The sequence below is a fragment of the Diceros bicornis genome, chromosome 10 (genome assembly GCF_020826845.1).
Source record: "Diceros bicornis minor isolate mBicDic1 chromosome 10, mDicBic1.mat.cur, whole genome shotgun sequence".
In the NCBI taxonomy this organism is placed as follows: Eukaryota; Metazoa; Chordata; class Mammalia; order Perissodactyla; family Rhinocerotidae; genus Diceros; species Diceros bicornis.
The window spans coordinates 58,036,988-58,049,844 of record NC_080749.1 but is presented as its reverse complement, the minus strand read 5'-3'; the positions used below and the strand labels follow the sequence as shown (position 1 = coordinate 58,049,844).

The window sequence follows — 12,857 nt, the reverse complement described above, 5'->3', positions numbered from 1 at the left end:
AGAAACACAATATGGTAGCAGGGAAGTACAAGATGAGAGAATTTTAGTAAAAGATAGAGAAAAGAAGGAAAAAATCACAGAAGAGAGAGCAGCTGAAAGAGTATGGAAGTATTTCTAGTCTTGCAAAGCAGATGCATGCAAATTATCATGCTATGTCAAAATATCAAGAGGGCTTAACGATCGGATACCTTCGTGAGGATTTGTCATTGAGGAAAAAAAAAATACCTAAATTTTCCTTACTAATACTAGTATGGATTGTCTACCCCAGCCTTAATGTAATTACATCACAATAATATGATGGCATTTATATAGCCCTTCATATGCTTTCTCATTTCATTCTTACAACAGTCCCATCAAGTAAATGGTATTACCACTACTTTACTAATGATAAACTTAGAGCTCAAGGAGATTAAATTACTAAAACAGAATAGTGCCTTTACCCTTCAGACACACGTAGTGTTACCAAATAAAGAAGTTAAAAAACTAAGCAGGAAGTTGCCATGGTAATGCAGCTGGCAGGCAGTGCCTGGTTCTTGGGCTGGAGTAGAACCAGGTCTGTCTTCCCAGGCTGAGATTAAGTGATTCCAGGTACATCAGACAAACAATCATCATGAACAGAAATATACAGAAATTCTGTTGTGCAGAAGTATAACTGCTGTTTCAGAGTCCAGCATCTGGTACACTTACCAATAAAGATATTACATTATTTCCAAAATTACCTAACTTTATTCATGCTTATATTGTAAGTTTTTTATTTGTTTCTATAATAAATATTGGCATTATTTTCTTGAAGACCACACAGACACATACACACACACAAAAGAAAAAAAGGAGAGGCAGTTATATAATACAGAATGTTTAATAGATTTTAAAGTGCTAGGTTACTACCATTATCATTTACTTTAAGGTCCCCCTTCTCATGATATGTCCTGACTTCCCTTTATTCTTCATTCCAATTAATTCTGTAACATTTTAGAGAAGGTAAATGCTTGATTCAATCTTGATATATTTAATCTTCTGGTGTTTACACAGAAAATTAATATCAAAAGATTGAATACAAAGTGCCCCTTCTCAAGAATACTTTCTTTTGGTCTGCTACTATTTAACAAAGAGGACAAGATCATCAGTTAACCATGATCCAATATGGCTCATAACTGTCCAATATGGAAGATACTAGCTACATGTGGTGGTTTTTTTTTCTTAATTTTTTTTTTTTTTGGAGGAAGATTGGCCCTGTGGTAACATCTGTTGCCAATCTTTCTCTTTTTTCTTTTTTCTCCCCAAAGCCCCAGTACATAGTTGTGTAACATAGCTGTAGCTCTTCTATGTGGGATGCTGCCTCAGCATGGCTTGATGAGCAGTGAGCAAGTCTGTGCCCAGGATCTGAACTGGTGAACCCCGGGCCGCCGAAGCGGAATGTGCAAACTTAACTGCTATGCCACCAGGCCAGCCCCTACACCTACACGTGGTGTTTTAAATTTAAATTATTTAAATTACATAAAATTGAAAATTCAGTTCCACAGTCACACTAGCCACATTTCAACAGCTCAACAGCCACATGTGGTTTATGGTTACCATACTGGACAAGGCAGATACAGAACATTTCCATTATCGCAGAAAGATCTATTGGAAAGCAACGAGTTAATCTTCATTTCGATCTTTTGCTCCACTCATTCCTTTATTCCACACCCATTCATTTAATCAACAACTGAAAAATGGTTAAAGTGCTTTTTCTCTGTTGAAGAAAGAGCTATGTTGACTTTGTATATAATTTATAGTTTCTTGACTATATATGTAATTTATAGTCTGAGTGAATGAAGAAAGAGTCCTTCTCTTATTCCAGGAGCTCAGACGTTTGGCTCTTCACCATCATGCTGTCCAGATAGGGTAGAAAGCTCACTCAAGAAAGGGTGTTCTACTCCTAAAGGGCTCAGAACTACTCTAAAATCATAGTGGCACAATCCTAACAAGGTAGCAAATGAAGTTTAGAAAAGTTTGCTAAGTGGAACAGACTGAAGCTTTTCCTCATCTGGCAAATTACACTTCTCCATTAATTAAAAACTAGTTTTTTTCAGAATAAGAAGTATAAGAACAATTAAACTCACCTGCATGTAGAAAGAGGAGCAAACTGAACACCTTTCTCTTTGCATTCCCTTGTTATTCTTTCTTTAACATTTCTACAGAGATCTACAACCCTAGAAGACATATTAGAACACAAATAAGTTTTCAAATAGGTTACAAAAATTCTAATAAATGCTGGTTTATCTGGCATCCTTCAAGTCAGAAATTCTCTTAACTAAAACGTTCATACTTATTCCTTCAAGAATGAATAAGAGCCTCGGTCATTCAAACTGAGCCTTCCATTCATAACATCAAGAGAGCAAAGTCCTTTCTTTTTTTGCCATAGGAAAGACAGAAGTCAGAAGAGCATACTCAAGTCTCCTGAGGGCAGTTTTCTACACTAGGAAAACCCAATTTCAAAATAAATTTAATTGCAAGATTTTAAAAGCTTTAAAAAAAAATCAATCTATATCCATGTCTAAGAAGTTTTCCTTAATTTAAAAATAATTTAATTAATAATCACGATGTTATACCAAATGTTCAATAGCCTATTCTCAGGCACTGAGCTAAAATCCAGTTCAACAGAGACTTAGTGGGCATGAATTATGCGTAAAGTTATGCTAGACTGTTTGATATTAAAAGTCAATGAAAAGAGACAGGTGAGGGATAGTTCTTAAAGGGGAGGAGGGATTGATAATATTTAACAATATTGATCTATGTTTTAATGTGAGCTGTAACATAATGTTATAACTACATATTTTGTTTCATCTGGAAAATAAAACTCTTAAGGTATATATAAGCCATTTTATTCTCCAATAAACATCCTGGCTATGTACTGATTTGACACTGGATACAACACTGATTCTGTGTTTTAAATCTTGGTCTGTGTAAAATCACGAGAACTTTTCTTTGGAAAAGATAACCAACGAGACTCAAAAGGCTCACCTATTTCTAGTCTAAAGACTGATTTGACTGTGTGAGAACCAATTTGACAAAAATAATACTATTTAAATGGATTATGCTTTATAAAAAACATTAAAGTTATAAGAACAAAGAATATATGATTAAAATAGAAATATGAAAAGGGTTTTAGTGTTTCATTAGCATGTCAAATTTTATTTTTATGAATATAGTATCTGAAAGTTTTATAAATTCTAATTTTACAAAACAGTGCTCTTACGTTAAATTCTGCTTTATTCTATGAGAGCTGCAGGCAAATACGATTTATCAATGTTATCAATGCCTCATTTATGGAATGGTAAGGCTGCTGCATGTTTTTAAAAAATCTCTTGTAAAGCACTTAGATTATTGAAATTTAATGTGTCTTTATTTTGAAAATTCAACTTATAAAACAAATACTTTAAATATAAACAAAACCTACCAAGCTTTAATCAGGGGTTAATTAAGAATACTACAAATTTATAAAAGTAACAAGTTCTGTATCATGACTCTAGGAAATGGAATTTAAGTGCTACATGATAATATATAATAACAATAATGAGGAGGAGATGGGACCAAGAATAGAAATGAATGGTTTTAACCCTCAATGGGATACTTTCTAGAAATGATTTGTAGGGAGGGAGTTCTAAAAGTATTCTCTCACAGAACTTGTGCAAAGGTCAATACAGTCTATTTGGACCAATCATTATATAAGAGATAAACATAATTGTGTATACTTTTAAATTCTTACCTGACCTATTAGCAAATTTAACACTGTTGACCCATTTCCTCTTTGAAAAAAATTTCCCTGGGCTTCTCTCACATCACTAGTTTTTCTCTAAATCCTCTAGATATTATTGCTCAATCACTTTTGCTAGTTCTTGTTTGTATGACTATCCCTTAAATGTTGGTGTTCCCTGGACTGCTTTCTTAGGCCCTCTTTTTTTCCTTATCCTTACTATCTCTAACTGTTTGTATCCGCTCCCTTGGTTTTAATCACAAGTCTCATGCTGGTGTCTCCAAAATTTTTAAATCTCCAACTGAGACTTCTTAAACAGCTATTTTCACAGGCCACATTCTTTCACTATTCCATAGTTCATTCACAGGACTCTACGAAGAATATTCATTGAGCACCTAACAGGTGCAGTCATTGTGCTAGGGCCACTGAGGAATACACAAAAACTAGTAATATCACTAATCCCTCAAGAGACCTATGCATGAAAAGAGCAAGTGACCTAATAATGCGTGAGAGCTGAAGACCCTGATCCATGGGTTGCTGCTAAACGTGGTCTCTACACAGCTAAAGGTGTGAAAGGAAAAGCAGGTTGCTAAATGGGTTGGAATGTAGCTGCTTTCCCTTTTTTTTTTTTTTTTTTTTGTGAGGAGATCAGCCCTGTGCTAACACCTGCTAATCCTCCTCTTTTTTTGCTGAAGAAGACTGGCCCTGGGCTAACATCTGTGCCCATCTTCCTCCACTTTTTATGGGAGGCCGCCACAGCATGGCTCTACAAGCAGTGCATCAGTGCGTGCCCGGGATCCGAAGCGGTGGACCCCAGGCCGCCGCAGCGGAGGGCGAGCACTTAACCGCTTGCGCCACGGGGCCGGCCTCCCTCAATTTTTTTTTTTTTTTATTAAAACTTTAGCTGGGGAGTTGGCCCAGTGGTGTAGTGGTTAAGTTTGCGGGCTCCACTTCAGCCGCCCAGGGTCTGCGGGTTCAGATCCCAGGTGTGAACCTACACACCGCTTATCAAGCCATGCTGTGGTGGCATCCCATACATAAAATAGAGGAAGATGTTAGCTCAGTGACAATCTTCCTCAAGCAAAAAGAGGAAGATTGGCAACAGATGTTAGCTCAGGGCCAATCTTTCTCACCAAAGGTAAAAAAAAAATTTAGCTGAGGAAGTTGTTTTAAATGAAAACAAACCAAATACGTAACCCTGTATAAAACAGATATTGTCAGTGAGGCAATTAAATCATTATGTAAGTATATACAAAGAAAGAATAAAGAAAACTGAAAAGATATTGCATGATTAGCTCCCACGGTTGGAAGAATAAAAACACAAAATGGCAATCATCAGTTTGTAGTAACTGATGACAAGAAAATTCATAATACTGAAGAAGTAATACTACACTAACCCACTTTCCCTAGCAAGGAAAGGTACTAAAGACTCAACTGGTCTCTGAGACAACTATGAACAGCAGCCAAACTATATCTCCTGTTCAAAAGTGTCAGATGTTGCTGACTTGATAATTCTTTTTATTTACAAGATTTATTCCCCTTAAAAATTGAACTTAATTTAATTAAATTTAGCATCAAAAATTATAACAGATTGATACTATAAATTTGGTTATTATCTTACAATGCATGGAATATCAGCATTTATGCACCAAAAGTCATAACCCATAGTAGATAAAAACTGAACGTAGCAAAGTAAAAAGTTTTCTGGGGGAGGAAAAAAAAAGATGCTAGGGTAGAACAAAAATGTTAAGATATGTAATATCTAAGAAGTGGATTCATGGGGATCTGTTATATCCTATATACTTTATTGTAGATTTAAAATAATTTGCAAACTTTATAAAGAAACAGTAAAACGTAAGGTATACTAGAATAAAATGTACTAACAATCTCAAGAATTTTTATCACTGAATGAGTTAACTCATAAGCCCATTTTTAATAAAACCACTTCACATTTGCTAATCAGTTTTTATTATTAATCCCCTAACCAATATTTGTATGTGTACGTGTAATTTAAAAATAGAAATTGTACAAAATTTCTTAAATTGGATTTCTTTCAGAAATCATTTAAATGCAAGTTAAGACCCTGCTTAATAATACATACACAAATTCCCATAGCTAAATGATATATTGCAAAAGAAGGTAACAGGTTTTATAATTTGGGGAGACTTTTTCGATAATATTTAAGCATATTAATCACATAAGAATTTAAATCAAAGCTAAGTAAAACCACATAGTGACATTTAGTGTTCAATACGATTCTTTAAAATGTAAACATCAATAATACCCTCTTCTATGGGACATGGGCAAATTTGTCTAAAACCGAAAAAATGGTTTGCAAATATGACATTCTGATGAATTTAAATATTAAGATATTAATTTAAAGTGATTCTTTGTTTCAATGTTTCTTTATAAAATTTTAAAAGTTTACATATTCACACACACAGATACATTACTTCAGCAACTCGTATAGCATATTTTAATAATATCAGGCATTTTATTTCATTTTACCTGTCCCAAGGAGCAGAAGTTTCAAAAGATTCTCCTAATACATAGTAATCCAAACCCAAGTCCTGTTAAGACACACACACAAAAACCAAGAAATTATAACAGATGCAGAAGAATTAATGATATTGTTAGTATTTCACCTAATTGTTAGTATTACATGTTTCTAATTTAACCACCATGGCTCTTTACTATCCACCTCATAAGAGCACTGGAAAGTGGCCCCAAGAGTGAGCTTTGTCTGTCTTGTTCTCCTCTGTACCCTTGGCACTAGGCAGAGTGCCAGACATGGTAGAAACTCAAATATTTCTCCAATGAACGGAGTCTCTACCCAGGAACTGTCTCTGTACATGTAGAGAATATTAACGGAACAGTTGGTGGCCTAAACAGTAAACTAACCAATACCAAAAAGTGGTCATCAGGATCAAAGGAGCAGGGAGGTAGGGAATTGAGGGCGCGGGTCAGAGTAGAGGAAGGATAAGATTTCTCCCTTTCTTAAAATCAACTTTTCTTTAAAAACAAATCAGAAAACATAGTGCCTCTCTTTGTAGTGACTGAATAGATAGAACACCTGGAGGCACTTCTGCTAGGAAAATATATTTTACAGCATAGAAGATATAATGTTTATATGATAAGTAACTTACTTTTACCCAGAGTATGATTGTTTTAATACTGAAACTGGAAAGAACAATTTACAAGCCACCACAAAATTGCAAAGATATGAAAGAAAATTTTATAAGGTAGAAAAATCAATAGACGTTAAGTTTTCACTTCTAGTAAAATGAATCACTTCAACTTTTCCTGGTTGGCAGGAAAAACCCCCAAATTACTGATCTAAAATGTGTGTTTTCTCTCTCATGCATTTACTTATTCAGTAAACATATATTTTGTGACAATAGTAAGCAGTGGGAAAATAAAAAATAAGATAAAACAAATAACCCCTCCCCCCAAAAAATCTCTAACTTGCTTTTGATTCAGCTTTAACATTAATTGGAATGTTAATAATAAGAAACTTACTCCAAACTGTGTTTGTGCTGTACTTGTTATAGCTACATTTCATCTTCTAGAATTCCGAATTTAGTATTATGGGAAAATGGTCAACATCCTCAGAGAAAATGCCCAACAAATAAAATTTTATGTATACCCAAAATGCTTACTATTGGAGAACTTGGGGTAGTGACAGTCTATGGAGGTAAAAATTATTTCTGAGACCTAAAGTCATCTATTACCTTTCATGATCTGTAAATCTGTTGATCACAATTCCTAACACAGTGCACAGGCAATAAATGTACTCTTCCTTATAAGCAAGGGAGGGGAGTACAGGAAGACCTATATGCTTCAAATTCATTGCAATCTAAAATTTTGATCTTACCTAGGATTAAATTACATTTAAAATGAGAACACAATTTAAGCTTTCTTAGAGAAGTTTATAATTTATATATTTTTTATAATTTTTATATAATTATAAATTATAATTTATATAATTTTACATAAGGACATCCTTCAGAACAATTTCCAAGTGAAAAATTAGAAAATTCAGTATCTGGGGAGGCCAAATTCTCAATAGGATATTTGAGAAATGACCTTTTAATATAAGACCCTTTAAATTACACAACAAGCAATACTTTTAAAAAGTAACTCTAGCAATAGCAGAAAACAATTAAGAAACTTAAGTCTGTTACACCAAAGTAGAAAAACAAAACAAAATAAATGAACATATGAATAAATTTTCAAAAGAACACTTTCATATCAATAAGTATAGCAGACTCTTGAGGTTAACATGACTAATAAAGTTTCTCACAAATAGAAAATCTAGAATTAGAAAAATTTTAGAGCTCAAATACACACAAACAGTTTCTTTAATTCTATATAGTAATCATCACCAGTGAACTAATAACTACTTGGAATAAAGTTAAACATCAACTTTTAAAGACAGGTAAAGAAAGATTTATATTCAAGTGAGGAATGTTACTAAGTAAGACAGCTTGATTCTAACCAAGCAATTCAACTTCCAGACAGGTAAAGGCTCCATTCTTTTAAATAGCAGCAAGACCTATTAAATAATCTTCCAATTTCTCAAAAGCATATATGGAAGGGTTAACTGGGCTTCTGAAGATTTACAGCTAATCCTGGGTTCATGTAAAACGATGTGTTAAATTATAGTAGGTTAAAATTTAAGAAAATAAAGATAATAATTTTATTCACTCAAAGTAAGAAAAAGTATTGTTTGTAACATAAATTGACAAGGGAAATATGAGACAACTTACTCGAAGGTATGCAATGACATAGGTTAGCAAATAACCTCTCTGTCCATTGTCTTCTCCAACTGCTAATCCACTGTAATTAAAGAACAAACTGTTAATATATTTCAAATGAACTATTAAAAATATATAAAACTAACAAAACTGATACGACATCTCAAGATAACTGCTTAACAGATTAACATATATTACATTGCATCTCATTTTTATTTTAATCTCATTTATAAGAAATATATCAAAGAGTTATCAAAAGAATAAGCTTGGACAGCAAAAATCTGAAAACACTGTTAACATTTCAGTTTGGTCATTAATTTCAAACTTTGATCCACCAAAACTAATAATACTGACTCATATGAACTCAATCATATTGTCAATAGAGAATTAGCCATCAAAAACAAGCTTAAATAATCTTCACAAACATAACAAGATACCTAAAATACACTTATTTTATTCATATTATATTCTACTCACATTTTCATGTACTATTATGGTCTTACTCATACCTAAAGATGTGTAATGATTGACTAGGATCTTCCAAATACCAAGAAGTTTCTTGAATACTTGAGCACATAGTATCCAGAGTATTAGACATGGTGTTTATTTTATGGAACTTAAATGAGAGACAAAACATACTTACACAGAAATTAGCTTATGAAGCAACATACAGACAAGTACAAGACCAACAGGTCTTACCACCATGAACACATGAACTATCCATTTCAATTTGAAAGTAGTTTTATCCATAGAAGTTGTATTTGGTGATCTAGTTAGAATTAATCCCATATAACATATAATTCAGTCCAAATACTCTGCTTCATGAAGGTCATTCTTATTTTAAAAGACTATGAATGATTATTGAGTTCTACTACCTTCAGTAAAGAGTTTTTAATTTTGCTTTTTTCCATCATCAGGCAGAAATTAAATTTTAACTATTCCTAGTCTAAATAAAACGTATCCCCCCCCAAAAAAACAAAAAAACACTCTGAATCGAGTTTCTTTGCATATGGAGGTTTCATGTCTCTTTAGGCAGGGACCAGGCAGGACTTCAGAAAAACGCTCATGGGCACACTGCATTCGAAAGATATTACACATCAAATTTTAAATGTAGTTTGTACAGAAGTCACACTTTTTTGTCTGCCTCACAGATGTGAACATTATTTTTAAAGTGATCAGTTTTGCAAAGAGGCCAGAATTATTACTTGTTAGAGTTGCTCCAGTTTGATGCTTTCCTATAATTTTTCAAATTTTATAATGTATTAAATACAATAAACTCTGTTTAAAAATAAAAAAAGCCAAACTTACCCTAAACTCTCAAATTACTCACTAAAAAATCCCTCAACCAAACCACATAAAAAGAAAAATATCTTTTCCCACAACTTTCTTGGGTTACAATTGATGATTAACTTTTATGTCTCTCTTCTCAATACCCTAATTGCACCCCCTTGGTCTCAGGATGCTAAGCCCTTAACCACGGTGTCGCTCAAGTCTCAGGTCTTGAGCCTCTTCCGGAAGAATCATTTCTCTTATGGCTTCAATTAACACCTTATAGTTAAATCCTTTCTTCCTCTCTTTTCCTTGGATTTGGCAGTAAGTAAATAATGCAATGTAGATGTACCCTTGTTCTATATAAATGCTATAAGGCAATTTTAGGCTAGAATATATGAGTTAAATCAGATTTCCTGACTTAGTATTATAGCTGGGTATACACGAATTAGCATCATCCAGAAGGAGTGGCAAAGACTTGACAAGAGGAGCTCTAGTCTAGAACTACTTGGGGATGGGGTATAATGAAATGAAAGGGGTTGTTTATATTACTAGAATGTCAATGAGTGAAGGAGACAGAACTTAGGTCAAGCAGCTGAGAGTGAAAAATAAGAAGAAACAGAAGACAATTCTGGGTTGGATGTGTACAGATCTGAGGTTGAGGTAGGGAGTCAAATAAAGTTCCAAAACAAAAAGGAAACTAGTCAGCAAATTGCTGTGGCAAGTGCTTGGAGGAAAATAGCAAGGCCCATACCTCAGGTAGATATGAAACAGAGTCAGACCACTGAGTACATGAGAGAAAAAACACTACTGATCTAGGAAATAGAAACAGTTCACCCTGGGCCTAGTGGTAGAAGGAAAGGAAAGGAGAGTGAAGACTAGGAAAGGGTGCAAGAGACCTGTACTGGGCATCTTTGAGAAGGCACATTCTAAGTACGCATTTGGTGAGAAGTTACGGGTATGAACATGTAGTAGGTCTGTCTCCCTTAGATCAGGATGCGAAGAAGTCCTACTTTGTAGTCCCAGGTCAGGTCATTTTTCTTTAGACCCTCTTCTAATACCTGGCAGGGGAGGGGAGAGGGGGGAATCTATCCCACTTTGGAATCCATGTGACAAACCACACTGAAACATGCATTTTCTTATCTAAAGCAGGAAGAAATCAAACGTCCTTTGTAAATTCATAAACCCAAAAGGAGAAGAAAAGTCATTCTGGGTTTGCTTTCCTGAAGCACAGGTTTCCCTGCAAATTTAGCTTTTTGGAACTTCGTTTTTAGCTTTCAGAATTATCTATCTTCTAGCCAGAATTACCTTAAAACATAATACGTAAACAATAGTAAGCCTTAGAAATTAAACGCTTCTTACTTGCCACTTTTGCAGCCACTCCAGAAAACTATACTTAGATTCAAATTGCTTTATGTTCAAGTAGCAACATCCATCCCCTACTTCCTGCTCCTACCACAAATTTCAAACATCAATTAACAAGGTTCTTAAACAAATTTAAAGCTGTTTCATGAAGAAGGACTGGGAAGACAAATGAAAGAGGAATGAGAGACAATCTTTTTATATAAAAGAGCCATCTGGTAAACCTAATCACTCTCATGTTGAATTACATTAAACAACTTAAGCACACATTTTAAAAATAATGATAACATATTACCTTAAGTTCTATGGTAAATGTCAATACATTTGTCATGATTGCTGACAGCTAATGTTTATTCTGCTTAGCTCTTAGAGAAGTTAAAGGGCATTACTACCAAACACAGATAAACAAACAAAGTATGATTACTCAACATTTGGCTATTATATTCTGTTGGATCATTATGTGCTCAAAGGTATTTAACTGTGTCAGGGTAGGGGTGGAAGGAAAGGAGGAAAAACGGCTAAGATAACATACAAAAATGTTCTAAACTATTGGAGTACTTCATTAAAAACAATCAATTTAAAGCTACTGAGGTGTTGGGAACAGAGGATAAAAGAAAAGAAAAGAAAAGAAAGGCTAGATTAATAATGTCCTAATTCAAAATAAAACACACGAGCTAAACTAACTTATGAAAACTTTAACAAAAAGAAATTTAGTGGTGCTTTCCTCCGTTTAGTTATGCAGAAGGAGAAATGATTGAGAAGCAAGGGTTGGCAGAGTGGCATCTTAAATAAGAAATATATCCCTGAATCTTTCCATGATTAGAACAAAGAACTAGTGTCTAGAGAGAACTAGGGGAAAACCAGGACTTCTGCTAGAAAACCACATTGAAGATATTTCCAGGTATCAAAAAATCAAAATAGCCCTAAGTCATCTGCCTAATGACAGGTTGGGTTGTTCAATACTGAAGATTTCTGCATTTAAATGAAGGGAAGCTGGATGAAAGTACATTAAGAAGCTAATTATAACATAACTAAGAAGTAGCAAATAATAGCAGCAGAAAAATGAGACCCCCAATCAGGGTCTAAGTTTTTAATACTTTACTCTTGCTTTAGATATCTCATTTACCATAACCTTTTTTTTTTCTTTTTTGCTGAGGAAGATTTGCCCTGAGCTAACATCTGTGCCAGTCTTCCTCAATTTTTAGCATTTGCCCACCACACAGCATGGCCACTCACAGAGCAGTGTAGGTCTGCGCCCAGGAACTAAACCTGTGCTGCTGAAGCAGAGCATGCCGAACTTAATCACTATGCCACGAGGCCTGGCCCTACTATAAACTATTTTTTTTGTTGAGGAAGATTCGCTCTGAGCTAACATCTGTTGCCAATCTTCCTCTTTTTGCTTGAGGAAGATTCACCCTGAGCTAATGTCTGTGCCAGTCTCCCACTACTTTGTATGTGGGTTGCTGCCATAGCACGGCTGTCGACAAGTGGTGTACATCTGCACCTGGGAACCGAACTCGGGCCGCTGAAGTGGAGTGTACCAAACTTAACCACTAGGCCACGGGGCTGGCTCCTATAACCTATTTTTAATGGATGAATTTGATACAAGTTTTGTTTAGCATAAGCAAATTGCTGAAATTAAATCAATGGCTCTGGGGCTTCAGTATCAGCATCTAAAGAGACCTGGATTCATCTTAAGGAAGATTCATTCTTACTTTTAAGTTGTAAAC

At 34.5% G+C, this 12,857-nt stretch overlaps 1 protein-coding gene across 2 annotated transcripts in view; it reads right to left on the bottom strand.

Moving 5' to 3' along the window:
- AGPS (alkylglycerone phosphate synthase) overlaps window positions 1-12,857 on the bottom strand; it is a 142,210-nt gene that overhangs the window by 24,681 nt on the left and 104,672 nt on the right. For both annotated transcript variants that reach the window (XM_058549317.1, XM_058549315.1), the window contains 3 exons: window positions 8,509-8,578; window positions 6,248-6,309; window positions 2,106-2,195 (listed from right to left, as the gene is read on the bottom strand). In XM_058549317.1, the coding sequence (XP_058405300.1) occupies window positions 2,106-2,195; window positions 6,248-6,309; window positions 8,509-8,578 (222 nt within the window). The remainder of the gene's footprint in view (window positions 1-2,105; window positions 2,196-6,247; window positions 6,310-8,508; window positions 8,579-12,857) is intronic.